Genomic DNA, 21,668 nt, shown 5'->3' on the forward strand with positions numbered 1-21,668 from the left:
CAATAGTAGAAAACGGAAGATGTCCAGCACCAGGAAGGCAGGTAAAAACTTGTTTATTGAGGTACAAAAGTAACAAACAGCATATCAAGGAGCGTAGAGCCTACGCGTTTCAGGCTGAAGAGCCCTTAGTCATGGCATAAAAACTTTACAGCACTGTGTTCTTATATAGTAAAATGCATTAGAATCACATGATCTGAGCAGCAAAGTAGTGGATCATCTAAAAAATGCGGCATGGAGTTAATCACAAACCAATAAGATTATGATACATCTATAGAGATGGCATACAATACACAGGTATAAAGGATAACCACAAGATTCAGTTACACTGGTACTTATATTGTCATGAGCAATATTGAGATCTGGTTAAATAGAAGGACCGTATTTACTGATTACTTCTATTATTAAAACGTTAGTATAAGGTCTTGTCTCAAATTTAACCCTTGTGGTTCTCTCGTGCCTAGCATGAATATCCAGAATGATTCCCTATTGAGAACCATTCTTCTAAAGTCCCCACCCCGTCTCGGTTTCCTAACCCTTTCTATGCCCATGATCTGTAATGTATTCATGTTGCCTCCATGAACATCCCTAAAATGCCTGGACAACGCAGAAATATTACTATTAAAAGACAAAGTATTTTTTGCATCAGATATGTGCCTGCGTATCCTAGTTTTCAGGGAGTTCATGGTACAACCAACATACTGGCATTGGCATGTTGTGCAGGACGCTAGATAAACTATATTTTTTGTATTACAATTTACATAATCCCTCAAAACAAAGGTTTTGGTATTTGAATATGATTTAAATTCCTTATTGACCTGCATGTAACTGCAAGTGAGGCAGACATTGTGCCCACATTTCCAGTTACCCGCATGAAGCAACCAATTTGTACCAGTATGTTTGTTATCAGTACTGCTAAACATACTGGGTGATAGGATAGATCCCAAAGAGGGACCTCTTTTGGACACCATCTTGAAATTGTCCTGTAAAAGATTATACAAAACCGTGTCTTGATGCAATATAGGTAAATTCTTTTCAATGATATTCCTGATTTTGTGAAATTGTTTGCTGTACTGTGTGATGAAGAAAGGGGGATGAGCCCCATCCTGTCTCCTTGTAGAATCCTTATCTTGGGTACCATGTGCAATAAGATCCCGTCTATCTAGTTTGGCCGCTCTATTTCTTGCCTTATAGAGTGTCTCCGGGTGATATCCTCTTTCCCGTAATCTGTTAAAGAGTAGGTCCGATTCATGTATGAATGTTTCTTGTTTGCTACAATTGCGTCTTAATCTGCACCATTCCCCATAGGGGATGTTGCGGAGAACATGTTGGGGATGGCATGATGTGGCTTGTAGTATAGAATTCCCTGTATTCTCCTTTCTATAGGGGGCCGCCACAATCCTATTATTATCCACAGAGAAACATACATCCAAGAAGGGTATGCTTTCCTGTGAAAAATTGTAGGTGAAGGAAAGGTTCAGTTTGTTATCATTAATGTATTGTACAAACTCTTTAAACTCCAATTCCGAGCCTTCCCACACAAAAATGAGATCATCAATATATCTCCCCATCCATTTGATCTGTTTTAGGTATGGATTACTGTTTGAGAAAATCACCTCCTCTTCCCACTGACTCATAAAAATATTGGCAAAGGATGGGGAGTATTTAGCCCCCATTGATGCTCCCCTGGTTTGAAGAAAAAAGCGGCCATCAAACATAAAGTAATTGTTTTTCAGCAAAAATTCCGTGGCCATTAAAATAAATTCCTTCAAACCAGGGGAGTATCGACTGTATGTGTCCATATGTTTGGCCAAAGCTCTGATACCCTCTGGCCAGGGAATGGATGGATAAAGGGAGACCACATCACACGTGGCCCATGCACATGCGGGATTCCACCTGATACCCTCCATTACTTGTAAGACGTGTTTAGTATCCCTAATATAGCTGGGTGTGACCTTAGTGAGGGGTTGCAAATAGCTGTCGACCCAGTCTCCCAGTCTCTCCCCAAGGGATCCAATACCTGCCACAATAGGGCGTAGGGGAGGTGGAAAAACCCCTTTGTGGACCTTGGGGAGAGAGTGGACATTCTCCTGAAAACCCGACAGTTTTATTTAAAAACCCACCAGAAAAATAGTGAAATACTGAACTTGAAAACCCGACTGCCTTGAGGTGTGGGGAATCTGTTAAAAAGTGTGTTTTTAATTTATTTATTTTTATTTTTTTAAATCCTGTTACTTTGTCCCCTCAGTAGCTTTTAGTATTTTATTTATTTTTATCTCTCTTTTAGAGATGAGCGAACTTACAGTAAATTCAATTCGTCACGAACTTCTCGGCTCGGCAGTTGATGACTTATCCTGCATAAATTAGTTCAGCCTTCAGGTGCTCCGGTGGGCTGCAAAAGGTGGATACAGTCCTAGGAAAGATTTTCCTAGGACTGTATCCACCTTTTCCAGCCCACGGGAGCACCTGAAAGCTGAACTAGTTTATGCAGGAAAAGTCATCAACTGTCGAGCCGAGAAGTTCGTGACGAATCGAATTTACTATAAGTTCGCTCATCTCTACTCTTTTTTTTTATTTTTTTATTTATTTATTTTTAAATCTTGGTTTTCCTGTTTTCTTTTATCTTTACTTTTTGTTTGTTAACCCATTAAAGACCATGAATGTAAAGTTACATCCTGGTGCAGATTTATTTTGCTTTATTTATTTGCTTTTATTTTTCCTGTGCAACAGAATTTAATTGAATGCGACAGAATTTTCCGACATGTGCGAAACATTGATAAATACAAGTGAGAAAAAAAATTGTCTTGGGAAAAAAAATATATGAAAATAACCCGACACTCTTAGTAAATCAGGGCCAATGCATATTCCAGGAAGCCAATGTGCCAATCCATATGGTAAAATACAATCAGAATATATGAATACCTTGGAAAACCTCAAACTGTGCACACAATCTCCATGTCTATGTAGTGCAGCTTGGACTGAACTTCAAAGCCTACTGTTAACCCAGTGTTTCCCAACCAGGGTGCCTCCAGCTGTTGCAAAACTACAATTCCCAGCATGCCCGGACAGCCGTTGGCTGTCCGGGCATGCTGGGAATTGTAGTTTTGCAACAGCTGGAGGCACCCAGTTGGGAAACACTGGGTTAACCACTGAATGCAAGAAACTACTTCATAATGCATTTACATGGAGTCAAGGTAGAGAGTCAAAGAGCGTGTGATCGGACATTACTGACGTACCCCGATGTCCACAGCACATCCCAACATAAATACAGCACCCTTTATCTCCATGGCACACTATAAAGATAGGCTCCTAAACTAATAAGACAGATTATCTGGAATACCCCTTTAAAGCATTATTGTAATTTGGAGTCCTGACACAGGGGGCCGTACAGTATACAAGCAGAATACAGGCAGGGGCCATCAATGGGATTCCACTGCACACTACTGAAATTACTACTAAAAAATAATGATTGTTTATTCTTTTGGCGCAAAATTTAGTGGAATGCATTGCTGGCTATGGGAACAGGCAATGCCCACGCGGTTTTAGGTGCTACAGCCGACCTCGGGATCTGTGCCGGATTAATTCAAGGTGAAGATTTCAAGGGTGGCTGGTGCCGCTAGGACCACGTGGGCATTCCATAGCGTGCATGGACCCTTACTGACATTACTCCTACAGCTAGGCAATATGAACTCCCATAAATATTGAAGGAAATCCTTTAAAAAGAGACTTTTGAAGGGGTATTCCAGGCAAAAACATTTTAGCCTCTATCCAAAGGATAAGATGTCTGATCACGGGGGGGGGGGGGGGGGGGGGAAGGGAACCTCCAGCGATCTCCTTGTAGCAACCGCATTGCTGCGTCTCCAGTTTCGGAAACCTCCGGGTTTCTGGGACTGGGGACGTGACATCACGCCACTCCCCCTCCATTCATGTCTATGGGAGGGGGCATCACAGCCATCACGCCCCCTCCCATATACATGAACGGAGGGGGCGTGGCGTGACGTCCCCAGTCCCAGAAACCGTGAGGTTTCCGAAACAGGAGACGCAGCTCCTGCATAGAATGCGGGTGCTGCAGGGAGATCGCGGGAGGTCCCGGCGGTGGGCTCCCTGCGATCAGACATGTTATCCCCTATCCTTTGGATAGGGGATAAAGTTTTTGCCTGGAATACCCCTTTAAATGGAACAGTTTTAGAACAATACTGCATTTTCAAATTTACATCGATCTGCTCAGCTCTTCCTGCTCTGGATCTGATGCCAGTGGATTACGTAACATTTTCAAGGTGACAACTTTCCTTAAAAGGGGTTTGTCCCGTATGTAATCTCCTGGCATCAGATATGGAGCAGGAGAAGAGGAGCAGGTTTATGTAACTTTGTGGGAAGAGATTCAAGGGGTACTCCACTGGAAAACATTTTTTCTAAATCAACTGGTGCCAAAAAGTTAAACAGATTTGTAAATTACTTCTATTTAAAAATCTTAATCATTCTAGTACTTGTCGGCTGCTGTATACCACAGAGGAAGTTCTTTTCTTTTTTGAATTTCTTTCCTATCTGACCACAGTGCTCTCTGCTGACACCTCTGTCCGTTTTAGGAACTGTCCAGAGCAGGAGCAAATCCCCATTGCAAACCTCTCCTGCTCTGGACAGTTCCTGACATGGACAGAGGTGTCAGCAGAGTGCCCTGTGGTCAGACAGAAAGGAAATTCAAAAAGAAAAGAACTTCCTGTGGAGCATAGAGCATCTGACAAGTACTGGAAGGATTAAGATTTTTTAATAGAAGTAATTTACAAATCTATTTAATTTTTTGGCATCAGTTGATTTAGGATTTTTTTTTTCCCCCAGTGGAGTACCCCTTTAAGTATAACTTATTGACTGAAATCCATGTTCTTTCTATTTTAAGGAATCAAGTGGACAGTGTGACATAGTAATGGAAACGCCCACTGGACTCCTAAACATCAAAGATCAGCCCCTCGTGCGCTATTACATCTTCTCTTTAAAACTTCTAAGCTTTAGGCAGCATGAAACCCCCTGAATTAACTTTTACCCTGAAATATTGTAGTATTTTCAGAGAAAATATAAAGACCAGACATACAATAAAAAATAAAAATGATTAAAAAAACCTGTCTGTGTTTCCCTGCTGCATGAGACGGGTTCTGTAGTATGGAGCCCATCTCCTGCAGAGAGGACAGAAATGGAGAGATGTGCTTAGTCCCTGCACTACTGTCTGCTCATTCTAGGGACCGTTGGGGGTCTCAACCCCCAGACCCCAACTGAGCGATACATTTAATGCTTCTATGATATGTCTTCTATTTTTAAAGACAGTTCCATTTTGGAAAAGGTACTCTGCCAGAAGGTAATATTTTTTTCTTTTAAATATGCCCAGTCTTCCCTCGCATATTTTTTTAAAATTAAAAATAATAATAATAATAATAAATAATAATATTATTATTAATAATAATAGTATTGGACCCTGACACCAGGAAGGGGACTGCATCAGTGCGGACCTGACTGACTGTCACACAAACCTGACTCATTGACAGATAAATGCAGTGAACGAGCCGTACGGGAGGCAGTGGAGCACCCGCCGCAGGTGATCACTCTCATTCACAGTGGTTAAGACTGAGACCAGAACAAATCTAAACTTTTACCATATCTGAGCAACTTATGAAAGTGCCGAAGATCCACAAGATCTGTACTCTGGTATCTCCGGCACTCCCATATATACTGCTCCATACACAGGGAGAGACAGGGCTCAGTCCTAGAGATCATTGTGGGAGGGGGGGGGGTCACAGATGTCAGACCCCAAACCTCTCCGCCATATATATAAATATACATACACACACAGCATACACACAGGGGCCATACAGTATACACACACACAATACATATAGCACCTATATAATATACAAAGTAAGCATATACAGTATACACAGGAAGCATGCGCAGGTGCCATACTATATGCACTTGGTATACATACAGCACCTACGCAGAATACACACAGCACCTATACAGTATACATACAGTACCTACACAGAATACACAGTATACGTACAATAGCTATACAGTATACATACAGCACCTACAAAGAATATACAGGAAGCATACACCCTGTATACATACAGCACCTATAAAGGAAGCATACACCATGTATACATACAGCACCTACACAGAATACACAGTAGAGTAGTAGACACACAGTATAATTACATCACCTATCCAGAATACACAGGAAGCATACACCTTGTATACATATAGCACCTACACAAACATACACACAGTATACATACATCACCTACACAGAATACACAGGAAGCATACACCACCTACACAGAATACACAGTAAACACACACAGTATACATCACCTACACAGAATACACAGGAAGCATACACCCTGTATACATACAGCACCTACACAGAATACACAGGAAGCATACACCCTGTATACATATAGCACCTACACAAACATACACACAGTATACATACAGCACCTACACAGTACACCCTGTATACATACAGCACCTACACAGAATACACAGGAAGCATACACCCTGTATACATACAGCACCTACACAGAATACACAGGAAGCATACACCCTGTATACATATAGCACCTACACAAACATACACACAGTATACATACAGCACCTATACAGTATACATACAGCACCTACACAGAAAGCAAACACAATGTATACATACAGAACCTATTTAGTACACACAGTATACATACAGCACCTACACAATACACAGGAAGCATACACCCTGTATACATACAGCACCTACACAGGAAGCATACAGCCACCTTTATAGTACACACAGTATACATACAGCCACCTATACAGTACACACAGTATACATACAGCCACCTATACAGTATACACAAGAAGCATACACCCTGTCTACATACAGTATACATCCACCCTGTATACATACAGCACCTACACAGAAAGCATACACCCTGTATACATACAGCACCTATACAGAATACACAATATACATACAGCACCTATACAATACACACACAGCACCTACACAGTATACACAATATACATACAGCACCTATACAATACACACACAGCACTTACACAGTATACATACAGCACCTATACAGTATACATACAGTACCTACACAGAATACACAGTATACATACAACAGCTATACAGTATACATACAGCACCTACACAGAATACACAGGAAGCATACACCCTGTATACATACAGCACCTATACAGGAAGCATACACCATGTATACATACAGCACCTACACAGAATACACAGGAAGCATACACCCTGTATACATACAGCACCTATACAGGAAGCATACACCATGTATACATACAGCACCTATACAGTACACACAGTATACATACAGCACCTACACAGAATACACACAGTACCTACAAAGAATACACAGTATACATACAGCACCTATACAGTATACACACAGTACCTACAAAGAATACACAGTATACACAATATACATACAGCACCTATACAGTATACACACAGTATACATACAGCACCTAAACAGAATACACAGTATACATACAGCACCTATACAGTATACACACAGTATACATACAACACCTATACAGTATACATACAGCACCTACACAGAATACACAGGAAGCATACACCCTGTATACATACAGCACCTATACAGGAAGCATACACCATGTATACATACAGAACAGCACCTACACAGCATACACAAGAAGCATACACCACCTACACAAACATACACACAGTATACATACAGCACCTACACAGCATACACAGGAAGCATGCACCACCTACACAAACATACACACAGTATACATACACCACCTATACAGTATTCACACAGCACCAACACAGAATACACACAGTATACATACAGCACCTACACAGAATACACACAGTATACATACAGCACCTATACAGTATACATACAGCACCTACACAGAATACACAGTATACAGCAAACACTATACATACAGCACCTATACAGTTCTTATACAGTATACATACAGCACCTACACAGAATACACACAGTATACATACAGAACCAACACAGGAAGCATACACCCTGTATAATACATACAGCACCTATACAGTACACACAGTATACATACAGCACACACAGGAAGCATACACCACCTATACAGTACACAGTATACATACAGTCCCTATACAAAATACACAGGAAGCATACACCCTGTATACATACAGCACCTACACAGAAAGCATACACCCTGTATACATACAGCACCTACACAGTATACATACAGCACCTACACAGTATACACAGGAAGCATACACTCTGTATACATACAGCACCTACACAAACATACACACAGTATACATACAGCACCTACAGTATACACAGGAAGCATACATCATGTATACATACAGCACCTATATAGTATACACAGTATATACATACAGAACCTATATAGTATACACACTATATACATACAGAACCTATATAGTATACACACTATATACATACAGCACCTATACAGTATACATACACAGTATATACATACAGCACCTACAGAATACACAGGAAGCATACACCCTGTATACATACAGCACCTACACAGTATACACAGGAAGCATACACTCTGTATACATACAGCACCTACACAAACATACACACAGTATACATACAGCACCTACAGTATACACAGGAAGCATACACCCTGTATACATACATCACCTACACAGTATACACAGGAAGCATACACCCTGTATACATACAGCACCTACACAGTATACACAGGAAGCATACACCCTGTATACATACAGCACCTACACAGTATACATACAGCACCTACACAGTATACATACAGCACCTACACAGTATACATACAGCACCTACACAGTATACACACAGCACCTATACAGCATACATACACAGTATATACATACAGCACCTACACAGTATACATACAGCACCTACACAGTATACATACAGCACCTACACAGTATACATACAGTATACATACAGCACCTACAGTATACACAGGAAGCATACATCATGTATACATACAGCACCTATATAGTATACACAGTATATACATACAGCACCTACACAGTACACCCTGTATACATACAGCACCTATACAGTATACACAGGAAGCATATACCCTGTATACATACAGCACCTACACAGTATATACACATACAGCACCTATACAGTATATACATACAGCACCTACACAGTACACCCTGTATACATACAGCACCTACACAGCATACACAGGAAGCATACACCCTGTATACATACAGCACCTACAGTATACACAGGAAGCATACACCCTGTATACATACAGCACCTACACAGTATACATACAGCACCTACACAGTATACACAGCACCTATACAGCATACATACACAGTATATACATACAGCACCTACACAGTATATACATACAGCACCTACACAGTATACATACAGCACCTACACAGTATACATACAGCACCTACACAGTATACATACAGCACCTACACAGTATACATACAGCACCTACACAGTATACATACAGCACCTACACAGTATACATACAGCACCTACACAGTATACATACAGCACCTACACAGTATACATACAGCACCTACACAGTATACATACAGCACCTACACAGTATACACACAGCACCTACAGTATACACAGGAAGCATACATCATGTATACATACAGCACCTATATAGTATACACAGTATATACATACAGCACCTACACAGTACACCCTGTATACATACAGCACCTATACAGTATACACAGGAAGCATATACCCTGTATACATACAGCACCTACACAGTATATACACATACAGCACCTATACAGTATACATACACAGTATATACATACAGCACCTACACAGTACACCCTGTATACATACAGCACCTACACAGCATACACAGGAAGCATACACCCTGTATACATACAGCACCTACAGTATACACAGGAAGCATACACCCTGTATACATACAGCACCTACACAGTACACCCTGTATACATACAGCACCTACAGTATACACAGGAAGCATATACCCTGTATACATATAGCACCTACACAAACATACACACAGTATACATACAGCACCTACACAGTACACCCTGTATACATACAGCACCTACACAGTACACCCTGTATACATACAGCACCTATACAGTACACCCTGTATACATACAGCACCTATACAGTACACCCTGTATACATACAGCACCTACAGTATACACAGGAAGCATACACACAGTATACATACAGCACCTACAGTATACACAGGAAGCATACACCCTGTATACATACAGCACCTACAGTATACACAGGAAGCATACAACCTGTATACATACAGCACCTACAGTATACACAGGAAGCATACACCCTGCATACATACAGCACCTACAGTATACACAGGAAGCATACATCATGTATACATAAAGCACCTATATAGTATACACAGTATATACATACAGCACCTACACAGTACACCCTGTATACATACAGTACCTACAGTATACACAGGAAGCATACACACAGTATACATACAGCACCTACAGTATACACAGGAAGCATACACCCTGTATACATACAGCACCTACAGTATACACAGGAAGCATACACACAGTATACATACAGCACCTACAGTATACACAGGAAGCATACACCCTGTATACATACAGCACCTACAGTATACACAGGAAGCATACACCCTGTATACATACAGCACCTACAGTATACACAGGAAGCATACACCCTGTATACATACAGCACCTACAGTATACACAGGAAGCATACACCCTGTATACATACAGCACCTACAGTATACACAGGAAGCATACACCCTGTATACATACAGCACCTACAGTATACACAGGAAGCATACACAGTATACATACAGCACCTACAGTATACACAGGAAGCATACACCCTGTATACATACAGCACCTACACAGTATACATACACAGTATATACATACAGCACCTACACAGAATACACCCTGTATACACAGTACATACAGTATACACAGGAAGCATACACACAGTATACATACAGCACCTACAGTATACACAGGAAGCATACACCCTGTATACATACAGCACCTACACAGTATACATACACAGTATATACATACAGCACCTACACAGAATACACCCTGTATACACAGTACATACAGTATACACAGGAAGCATACACACAGTATACATACAGCACCTACAGTATACACAGGAAGCATACACCCTGTATACATACAGCACCTATCCAGTACACCAGTGATCCAGTGCTCCGGTACAGAGCGGTCCCCTCTCCCCCGGGCCCCTCACCTGTGAGTGCGCCACCACCAGGCTTTTGTTCCCCTCCCCGTGGTAACTCCATTCATTCTCGTCCATCTTCTCCGCTTCCATTCCCGGAGCACAGCCCAAGTGCAGGGGTCCGGTGCGGGCTGAGTTCGGAGTAGACGGTCAGTCCGGTGGTGTCAGGGCCGCTCCTGTGTCCGGTCTCCTCCGCCCGGCATGGACCGTACACCCCGGTGTGTCACACTCTGCACCCTGCGAGCGACACAGACAAAACTAGACAGGCTACGTCACACCGGCCCCGCCCTCTGAAACAAGCCCCGCCCACCAAGGAGGTCACTGCGCTCTGATTGGTCTACGTGCAGGGTTCATGACCATAGAGCGGAAACGCCAGAGCGGCACTGAGGTCCCGGAGCGGCGGGGGACTGGGGACGGATTTAGGGGGAATGTAGATGTCTATGGGAGATAAGCGCATGTCACGGAAGAGGGGCAGGGCCGGCACTTTCCAATGTAATGTCTATCAGACTTCTCTATTATAGCGCCGGTATAGGGGAAGAGCGCTGACACATGGCTAGATTTGTTTTGATATGGAGCAGAAGCTGACATTTTGGAATGTTATACTCTATGGCAGGGTTTCCCAAACAGGTGCCTCCAGCTGTTGCAAAACTACAACCCCCAGCATGTCTGGACAGTCAAAGGCTGTCCAAGCATGCAGAGAGTTGTAGTTTTGCAACAGCTGGAGGCACCCTTTTTGGGAAAAACTGATCAAAGTGTCCTCCTAACAGGACTGCCCCCAAGATCAGCAGGGGTTAAAGGGGGTTATCCAGAATTTTTGTTCTTCAGCCTTTTAACCCATGATTCCAGCTGGATGGAACAGTTTCTGAGCCAACAGTACGAAGCCCAGCAAGTTCTATTCCTAAGCCCTTTCATAATTAAAGGGGTATTCTGGGGGAAAACACTTTTTTTAAATTTTTTTTATCAACTGGTGCCAGAAAGTTAAACAGATTTATAAATTAATTATATTTAAAAAAAAATCTTAATCCTTCCAGTACTTATCAGCTGCTGTATAATACAGAGGGAGTTCTTTTCTTTTTGAATTTCTTTTCTGTCTGACCACAGTGCTCTCTACTGACACCTCTGTCCATGTCAGGAACTGTCCAGAGTAGAAGCAAATCCCCATAGCAAAGCTCTCCTGCTCCGGACAGTTCCTGACATGGACAGAGGTGTCAGTAGAGAGCACTTCCTGTGAACACAACAGTTCAGTGTGAGCAGCGTGCGGGTGTGTCCCTTGTTGAGCTCCACAAACTTCCAGCAGATCAGACCAGAGCAGGTGATCCATCCGCCTTCCCAGGAGTGTGTCAGGCTCCTGGGGAGAGCCTCCCTGCATGGAGCCCAGGGCCTCCACCTCCCGTTCTTCAAGGCTGGCGGGGGGTGGAGAGCAAACAGCAACAGCCATTCCGGCCCGGAGGAGAAGATCTGGCAGAGTCTGCAGTAATGCAGGCTCTGCTCCCCCGGCAACGGGTGCAAGCCAGAAATCTGGTGGAAGGAAGGCACGGAGGAAAAGCTTGGAAATGTGGGCTGAGAGAGGGCCCAAGGAATCGAGCGCAATATACTGCTCCCGCATGGCCGCACGGTTTGCGGAATATGACCAGTGTGGCAAGGAGATGAGGATGGCCAGAGAGGATCTTCGTGTTGCTCAGAACCTGGCGAACACAGCATCCAAAAAGAATAGGCCAGAGCTGAAAAAGAGGATTACGGCTCTGAAGAGTGAGATTGCAAAGCTGGACGAGAGGAGAGCAGAGATACTTGAGGGGAGCAGTCTCTTAAAGGAGAAGCTGGTGAATGGAGACCGGTTTGCCGCCATGAAATCCCCAGGTAAGGAGGAGGTGGATGATGGGGAGAGTAGTGGCGGTGAAGAAAGTGAGGATGGTGGTGAAGGTGTAAAGGAGGTGGAAGAAAATTCACAAGTGGTGGAGATGGATGCTGTTCCTGTAGCTACTCCCTGTGACACCTAAGACAGCTACATCGAGCCAGCACAGGTGGCACTACCATCTAGTGATAGTGAGGAGGATGATGTGGAGAGTGCGGCTGGGGGTCTATTAAGGGCGATTGTTATGCAGGAGTCCCCAGCCCACCTCCAGAACTTTACCTTTGGAGACGACCAGTGTGAGGATGTGGTGGTGAAACGTAAGGCAAAGAAACAAAAGACCCAGGAAACAGTGCAGTACGTGTTTGTTCCTTTCCAGCAGTCTGGGCCAGCTGCAAAGCTGGTTCAGGCTGCTGGGTCCCCCAGACTGCCAGACTCTGTTTCTGTGGTGGAACGGAGCCAGCATAGGGGATACAGCATGGCGTCAGAAAAGGCTGCGGACGCAATAGATATGAAGCCCACCCATCTTGCCGGTAGGGAGGGGCAGGATGGGCTCATGGTGGGCAGTGGCGGGGTAAGCTATGCTGCCGTGTGCTCGGGGGGGCGGTTCCCCTAGTGCTGTGGGCATTAACGGCACTGCGGGGCACTTCCCTGTGAGGGGGGGGAGTGTCCGGGTGCCGGTGGAGGAGAGTGGTAGGTCTGTGTGCTCGGGGGGCGGTCCTCCAAGTACTGTGTATTCTGTGGGCGCTGCGGGGCACTCCTCTGTGAGGGGGGGGAGTGTCCGGGTGCCGGTGGAGGAGAGTGGTAGGTCTGTGTGCTCGGGGGGCGGTCCTCCAAGTACTGTGTATTCTGTGGGCGCTGCGGGGCACTCCTCTGTGAGGGGGGGGAGTGTCCGGGCGCCGGCATCATCCACAGAGCCCGTGCAGTCGGGCAAAGCAGGTGCTGGCACTGTGGGAGGAGCTGGGGTGTGCCCGGAAATGCAGCCCCAGACTCCGGAAGTGACTTCAGCCAAGGAGAAGGAACTATCAGCATCGACCCCGGCAGCTAAGCCAGAAAAGAAAAGTGTAATAAAACCTGCAACACTACAAGTCCCAGCCAGCCCAGAATCTGTTAGTCAGCATAAGAGTGCAGGATGTGAGAATGAGTGTGGAAGTGTTGTGGAAAAGAGGAGTGTCAGTGGAGTGAAGGATGGTGGGAGTAGTTGTGGTATGAATGGGAGGTCTGGTATGGATGGAAATAAAGATGGGAGTAGTGGTGTGAGTGGTTATGCTGATGGTTCTGGTTCTGGGTCTGGCCCGGCTGCCCCCCCGGCGGTGACTGCTCCTAGGAGCTATGCTAATGTCACTGCCGGGGGTTCAGGGGGGTCCTCGTCTCCGTCCGGCCCTGGGGGCCATTTGCAACAGCGCCTCCTGGAGGCTCTACGCAGGGGTGACAGGTCGATCCAGGTAGAGGGAAGGGGTGAGGTCGACCTGTCTTTCTGGATAGAGAGGCACGGTTTGGGGGCTTTCCGAGAGAGGAATGGGGGGGTGGTCTGGTCCCTCCCGACATCCGGGCAGGACAATAACCGTAGGAATGTGGTCCGTCTGATTTGGAGGGGCGAGGATGCGTGCCCACCTCGTGCAAAAGTGGTTGAGCTCCTCCTGCAGATGGAATTCAGGGCGAATGACATCTTTGCTCTGATTCACCCCTATGGTTCGTCTGAGTTTGACGTCAGTTTCGTTCGGCCGGAGGGTCTTGAACTCTTCTGGTCGAACTACGAAGTGGCGAAGAACGAGCCCGGCTGGCGGGATTTCGCCGTAAAGGCGATTTCCCGTCAGAACTCTGTCAAGAAAGTGACCGTTTTGACCCGTAACGAGTCGCTTTCTTGTTATGACATCATGACCTGGCTCGGACGGTATGGGGATGTGACGGACATGCCCAAGAAAAACTTTGATGAGCACGGGATCTGGTCCGGGGCCTGGACGTTTTCCGTCAAACTCAAGAGTACAGTTGCCCACATTCCGTCAGCTGCCTTCCTTGGACGTGACAGGATACAGGTCTTCTACCAGGGGCAGCCTAAGGTCTGTCACAGGTGTGGCAGCCCCACCCACTTTAGCGCAGCCTGTACTGTGCAGGTCTGCGCTTTGTGTGGTGGGGTGGGTCATCTGGCCGCATCCTGTCGGCAGATCCGGTGCCACCTGTGTGGTGTCCTCGGACACCCTTTCAGCCGTTGTCCTAGCGCCTTCGCCCGTGCAGCGGCCGCTCCGGCTGAGGAGAGCTGTGAAGTTGCCTCGGCTGGGGAGGGCACGGGCAGGGATGGGGCCGCAACAGGGCTAGTGAGGAGGAAAAAGGGCCCCGCCAAACTAAGGCGGGAGGAAAATCGGAGGAGGAGTAGGGAGCTGGAGAGTGCCCAGGTGGTGGGGGTAGCTCCAGCCCCTGCTCCAGAAGCTGGCCCTGTAACCACTGAAGCCCTGGAGGAGGACGTGCTGGATGAGGAGGTCAGGAAGCTGCGCAAAGAGGAGGGCAATATGGCCGACACTTCCGATTCCTCCCACTATGAAAGTGTGGATGAGGAGAGTGGAGAGAGGCCTAAAAAGAAAGACAAGGGCAAAAGGAAAGGGAGAAAGAAGAGGTCAGAGCCCTCTGTTCCCTGTACTACGGGCCAGATCCAAAACGGAAGCCTGATTGCCCTCCCTCTGATTGACCTGTCAAACCGGTACCTCGTCCTCGATACCATCTCCTCCCCCTCCTTGGAGGGTGAAGGTGAGGGCGGGGTGCCTAGGGAGAAGGAGCCTCTGGGGGGAACTGGGCCCTGTCCTATTGAGGCTCCTTCCTTGGAGGGCAGGGCTAGACCGGGGCCGGACGTAGACGGGGATCAAATGGACCAAACTGAATCAAAAAAAAGAACTAAGAGTGGTCCTGCCCTCTCATCTTCTTCAGGGGATGAGGGGGCTAAAAAGAAGGGAAAGAAAAAGTAAAGGGTGTGGCCGTCTAATTTAATCACCCTGTATGGCGGCACTCACCCCATTGACGCTGGCATCTATTAATTGTGCCAGCATAAAATCTGTTACGGCTAGATTCGCAGCCTTTGATTTTCTCGGCCGTGTTGAAGCCGACATTTTCTTTTTACAGGAGACCAGGTTGTCAGATCTAGCCTCTCTGGTAAAAGCCAGAAGAGAGTGGAGGCGCGGTCCCTCCCACTGGTCTCTTGCGGCTGAGCCGTATAGTGGGGTGGCGGTCCTTTTTACCGCTCCTGTTGAATGCCGACGGGTTATTGAATTAGAAATGGGGAGGTGCCTGATCTTAGATGTCTTCATGAAGGGACAAGAGCTCCGGCTCATTAACATCTACGCCCCGCAAACTAAGCGGGGCCGTAAAGATCTCTTTATGAGGATTAAGCCCTTTCTTTTTACGAGTCGGCAAGTGATCTTTGGAGGGGACTTCAATAATGTCACGAGGTCCCAAGATCGGAGAGGCTCCAATGGTCCGCTGACTTGTGATAGTGTGGCACTGATTAGCATAACTAGAGAAGCTCGCCTAGAGGACGCCCACATCCGGAGCCCCTCAGGCCACGCGGGTTTCACCTATCATCAAGGTAGTCGCAGATCTAGGATAGATAGGTTTTATTTAAAGGAGGAAGCCGTCTCTTCTGCAGTGTCCGTGGTTGAGGTGGAGTTCTCCGATCACTGTATGATTTTGGTTTCCCTGAATGTTTCAGAGACCCCCCGGATGGGAAAAGGTTATTGGAAGCTGAATTCGTCCCTCTTGGAGGAAGCGGAGATAAGACAGTCCTTTGAGGATTTTCTTCAGAGTCAGGTACCTTTACTGGACCTATGTAGTAGTAAGTCAGAGTGGTGGGAGATATTCAAGAAGCGGGTTGCGGGGTTCTTCCGCCAGCTCTCGAGCCTCAGGTCCCTGAACAGGTATCGCTTGTATCAGGGTCTGAGGAGGAAACTCGAGCTTCTTGTCTCGACTGGAGGTAGCCGAGAGGATATTTCCAGAGTGAAATCCTTGCTGATGAGGTGTCAGTACGTTAGGCACGCATCTTTGGTTTTTGAGAGGGATTACGGGAAGTACCGCTCGCCCGACCCTTACAGAAACTGTAAGATGTCAGTGAGTAGTAAAGTCATTTCAGGACTGATTGATAGTACAGGATCTCTGAATCGGTCCAGATCAGGGATCTTGGAGGTCGTCAGATCCTTCTACTCGCACCTCTTGGGAAGGAAGTATCTAGATCGAGACAGGATGTCGGCTTTCCTGGCTGAAACCATTCCTGAGCCAGGGGTAGACCCCTCTCTTGATGTTTTGGCAGAAGAAATCAGGGAAGAGGAAGTGAGACTGGCGATCGAGGGGCTCGCCCCCAAGAAGTCGCCAGGTCCGGATGGCTTAACATCCGAGTGGTACAGGACCTTTAAGGAGTCTTTAGCTCCCCTCTTGACTGAGGTATTCAATGAGTGTCTCTCCTCTGGTACTCTGCCGAAGTCAATGAGGAGGTCAGCCCTGATTCTTCTGTCAAAGGGTAAAGATCCTAGCCAGATTGAGAATTGGAGGCCCATAGCTCTTCTCAATACGGACAGGAAGCTTCTGGCCAAGATACTGTTTAATCGGCTGGTGAAGTTTGCACCCCGGCTCCTTTCGGGGGCTCAGCACTGCTCTGTTCCAGGCCGAAGCACCTTAAGTGCGGTCCTTAGTGTCAGGGAGGCAGTGGAGAGGAGTAGTGCAGGTCTTTGGAAGGGGTACTTGCTGTCCTTGGATCAGGCCAAAGCATTTGATCGGGTAAACCACGAGTACCTATGGTCCGTCCTCCTGAGATATGGCTTACCAACTACTTTTGTTAATTGGCTTAAGATCTTGTATGCAGGGGCAGAGAGTTTCCCGCTGGTGAACGGGTGGTCTGGCCGCTCTTTTGAGGTGGGGTCCGGAGTCCGTCAGGGTTGTCCTTTGAGCCCGCTTTTATACGTGTTCGCAATCGATCCCTTCATCCGGAGGGTAGATTGTGGGCCGTTGGCGGGAGTCGGGATGAGTCTGGCGGAGCCAGCTGTCACCCAGAGAGTGGTGACGATGTCACTATTTTCGTCTCCACGAGAGAGGAGGTCGGTGTGGTGATGTCGGAGGTGGACCGCTACTCGGAGGCATCCGGGTCTAAGATCAACCGGGATAAGTGTGAAAGTCTCTGGCTGGGAGGGGGGGATCCCATGTTTGATCTCCCGGACACCCTTCCAGGGCCCCAAGAATCAGCAAAAGTCTTAGGCATCACATTCGGCCAGGATGATTATCCCACCAAAAACTGGGATGGTAAGCTCCAGGATGCCGCTCAGAAGGTGGGCCAGTGGAAGGGTTGGTCTATGACCCTCAGGGAAAGGGTACACCTGATCAAATCGTACCTGCTCCCCTTGTTTATCTATCTGGGCAGTGTATGTATCTTGCCAGAGGCTTACTACACTAGGATCTACAGCCTGTTTTTCCAACTGTTATGGGGGAACAGGATGAACCTAGTCAAGAGGGAGGTTACGTACCGCACGAGGAGACTAGGGGGTTTATCTATGGTAAACCCTGTGGTGTTCTTTACGAACACCTTCTTGAAAGCCAACATCGCAAACCTCTGGTCAGAGAGGGCTTCTCCGTGGGTACTCTCCTGCAGGGAATGGTTTCGGCCTTTCTTCCAGGAATGGGAGACAGGAGGGCAAGTGAAGGACCTCCGTACGCCCCATGGATATCTTCCGGCTTACGCTACCCAGACTCTGAAGGCGATACGTCGTGGGGTCTGGGAGTGTGGGAGATCAGGACCCAGTCAAGGCAGTTCCTTGACAAACAGGTTCTGTTGACCCACTTCCAGAAGCCTCTGGCGCTCAGGGACTGCCCAGGTCGGGATATGAGGGTGGGGTTGTATCTTTTGAACATGAAAAGGATCCCCCAGAAGTTTTGGGACTTGGCCTGGCGCTGCTTTCAGGGGAAGCTATATGTAAGGGACAACCTGAAGTGTAGGAACTCTGATGACCGGGGATGTCCCCGAGAAGAGTGTGGGGACACGCTGGAAAGCATGGACCACTTCCTGCTTCATTGTCCCTTTAATATAGAGGTTTACAACCGGGTGGGCGCTTCCATCGGCTGGAGTCAACTTGCCGGCCTTACCTATCCGGAGTGGGCTTATGGGGCATTCAGGTCCCTGGGTGGCCGAGACCGGGGCACTTTATTCTTAGTTAGTTTAGTGGTTAGGTACTACACGTGGAACGCACAGTGTTTAGTGTCGACCCAACAGAAAATCCTCTCCGAGGTGGAGGTCTGTAGGAATATCACCGGTGACCTTGGGAAGATCAGGTCTTTGGAGTATGGCAGTCTTGGTACCAGTAGGGCTTCTCTCCTATGGAGAGGGTTTTCTTTTGATGTGCCCTAGGTACTAGGCCCTTAAGGTGAAGTACCTTATTTTGGCCAGGGATAGTGTATATATCTTAGGGTGAGTATAGGGTCAGTTTCATGAAGGGATAGTGATAGGGTTAGAGGTTGATAGGGAGAGGAATTTAAATTTAATTTTATCAGGATTGCCATCCTTCTTCCTGGTGGGGGGCTATGCATGTCACCTTAGCCTTTTGTTTTGTTTTCTATGGATGGATTGTAAAGGGCTTGCAGGCAACCAAACTTGGGCCTTGTGGTTTTGGTGTATTGTATTGTTAATATTGCTTTGTTGTAGAATATGTATATATTGTTTTGTATATATTGTTCTGTTTACATTAGGTGGGTAGGGGTGTATTTTAGGTTGGGTGGGGGGGTTTTGGGGGGTGGTGGTGGTGTGTACCCAGGACTGGACTGTTGCAGTGGGACTATTTTGGGGGTCTAGTATGGGTCAGTTGTGGACAAAAACTGTGACCTATGGACTCTGACCCATGTCCAGAGGGAGTGGTGGGTGATGGGATAGTTTAGTATAGGTTGTTTTTCTGTGTTATTAAGTTGTTTGTTATGTATATTCTGTATTATTTTATGTATAAATTATAAAAAAAATTTCTTAATTATTTTGTGAGAAAGGCAGTCGGACCAGTTTTCAGTTATTATAGCATAGTGTTAAGAGTACACTATATTTATGTCTGTGTTTATGTTTATGTTTGTGTCCCAGTGTGGATTAGTTTTTGTTTGTGGGTATATGTATGTGGGTATATGTATGTGTGTTTGGGTGGGGGGGGGGGGGGGGGGGTTGGTAGGGGAAGTTAAATAACAAAAAAGAAAAAGAAAAAATGTGTGTATGTATATATGTATGTATGTGTGTATGTATGTGGATATATATGTGTATATGTATATATGTATATATATGTATATATATGTATATATATATATATGTATATATATAGTATGTAAAAAAGGAAAAAAAATATATAGATGTATAAAAAAATAATATATATTTTGTTATCCAAGTTGGATTATTTTTGTTACGGCAGCTAGCCATATTTTTTTTTGTTTTGTTATTAGGGGGGGGGGGCAGTGTGGTTATGTTTCCTAGTTTGGATATTTTTAGTTTTTGATCCCAGCGAGGAAAGCTTTATTTATGTTCATTAGGTATGTGTGTGTGTATGTTGGACTATAGTAGGTAATGATTTATTTATTTATTTTTGGTTTATCTGGGCTGGCCGGTTAGGAAGGTTTAAGTTGTTACTTTGAGATGAATAGTTTGTTTTTATGTTCAGTTTTGTTAATTTTGTTACAGTGAAATGAACTTGTTTTGTGTTTTGTACTTTTATAATAAAAAAAAGAGTGTCAGCAGAGAGCACTGTGGTCAGAGAGAAAAGAAATTCAAAAAGAAAAAACTTCCTCTGTAGTATACAGCAGCTGATAAGTACTGGAAGGATTAAGATTTTTTTTAATAGAAGTCATTTACAAATCTGTTTATCTTTCTGGCACCAGGTGATGTAAAAAAAAAAAAGTTTTCCACTGGAGTACCCCTTTAACCACACCATTGGATGGCAACGGACTGCTGTGGAGTGGATAAACAGTAAAAGGACACCGCGCCACACCAGAGTTGCACCATCTTCATGATTGGGATTGATGGAGGATAACAACGTGTCATCATTTTATGGGGTGGAATATCCCTAAAAATTTCCACTTTTTAAGGAACCACAGCAAAAACAACTATGAGAAGTAAGGTTGATGCAAACATAAAGCAAGACAGAAAATACAATAAAATTATAGATCAGTGTTTTCCAAACAGCGTGTCTCCAGCTGTTGCAAAACTACAACTCCCAGCATGCCCGGACAGCCAGAGGCTGTCCGGGCATGCTGGGAGTAGTAGTTTTGCAACAGCTGGGGACATACTGTTTGGAAAACACTGTTACAGATGAAGGAAAAGTTTGACATGTGCACTTAGTAAAATAATACATAGATAAGGCCATTGGCTTCCTGAATACTTTGTACCAAGGAAGCAAGTGGGCACTGTGCTATTTTTGTGGCCCATACCATAGCAGAAATATTGTGTACATGAGAAACATAAACAGCAATACAGATATGTGGACCATCTATCCGGAAGCCAAAACCCGAAGCACACTTTTGCCTATATGGCCAAA

General features: G+C 45.6%; 1 protein-coding gene across 1 annotated transcript in view; it reads right to left on the reverse strand.

Moving 5' to 3' along the window:
• The window catches only part of IPPK (inositol-pentakisphosphate 2-kinase), a 91,755-nt gene that overhangs the window by 68,599 nt on the left and 1,488 nt on the right, over positions 1-21,668 (reverse strand). The window contains exon 2 of the mRNA XM_056524051.1: positions 11,307-11,531. Within this exon, the coding sequence (XP_056380026.1) occupies positions 11,307-11,387 (81 nt within the window). The 5' untranslated portion in view covers positions 11,388-11,531. The remainder of the gene's footprint in view (positions 1-11,306; positions 11,532-21,668) is intronic.

The sequence above is a fragment of the Hyla sarda genome, chromosome 6, assembly GCF_029499605.1.
Source record: "Hyla sarda isolate aHylSar1 chromosome 6, aHylSar1.hap1, whole genome shotgun sequence".
Lineage (NCBI taxonomy): Eukaryota > Metazoa > Chordata > Amphibia > Anura > Hylidae > Hyla > Hyla sarda.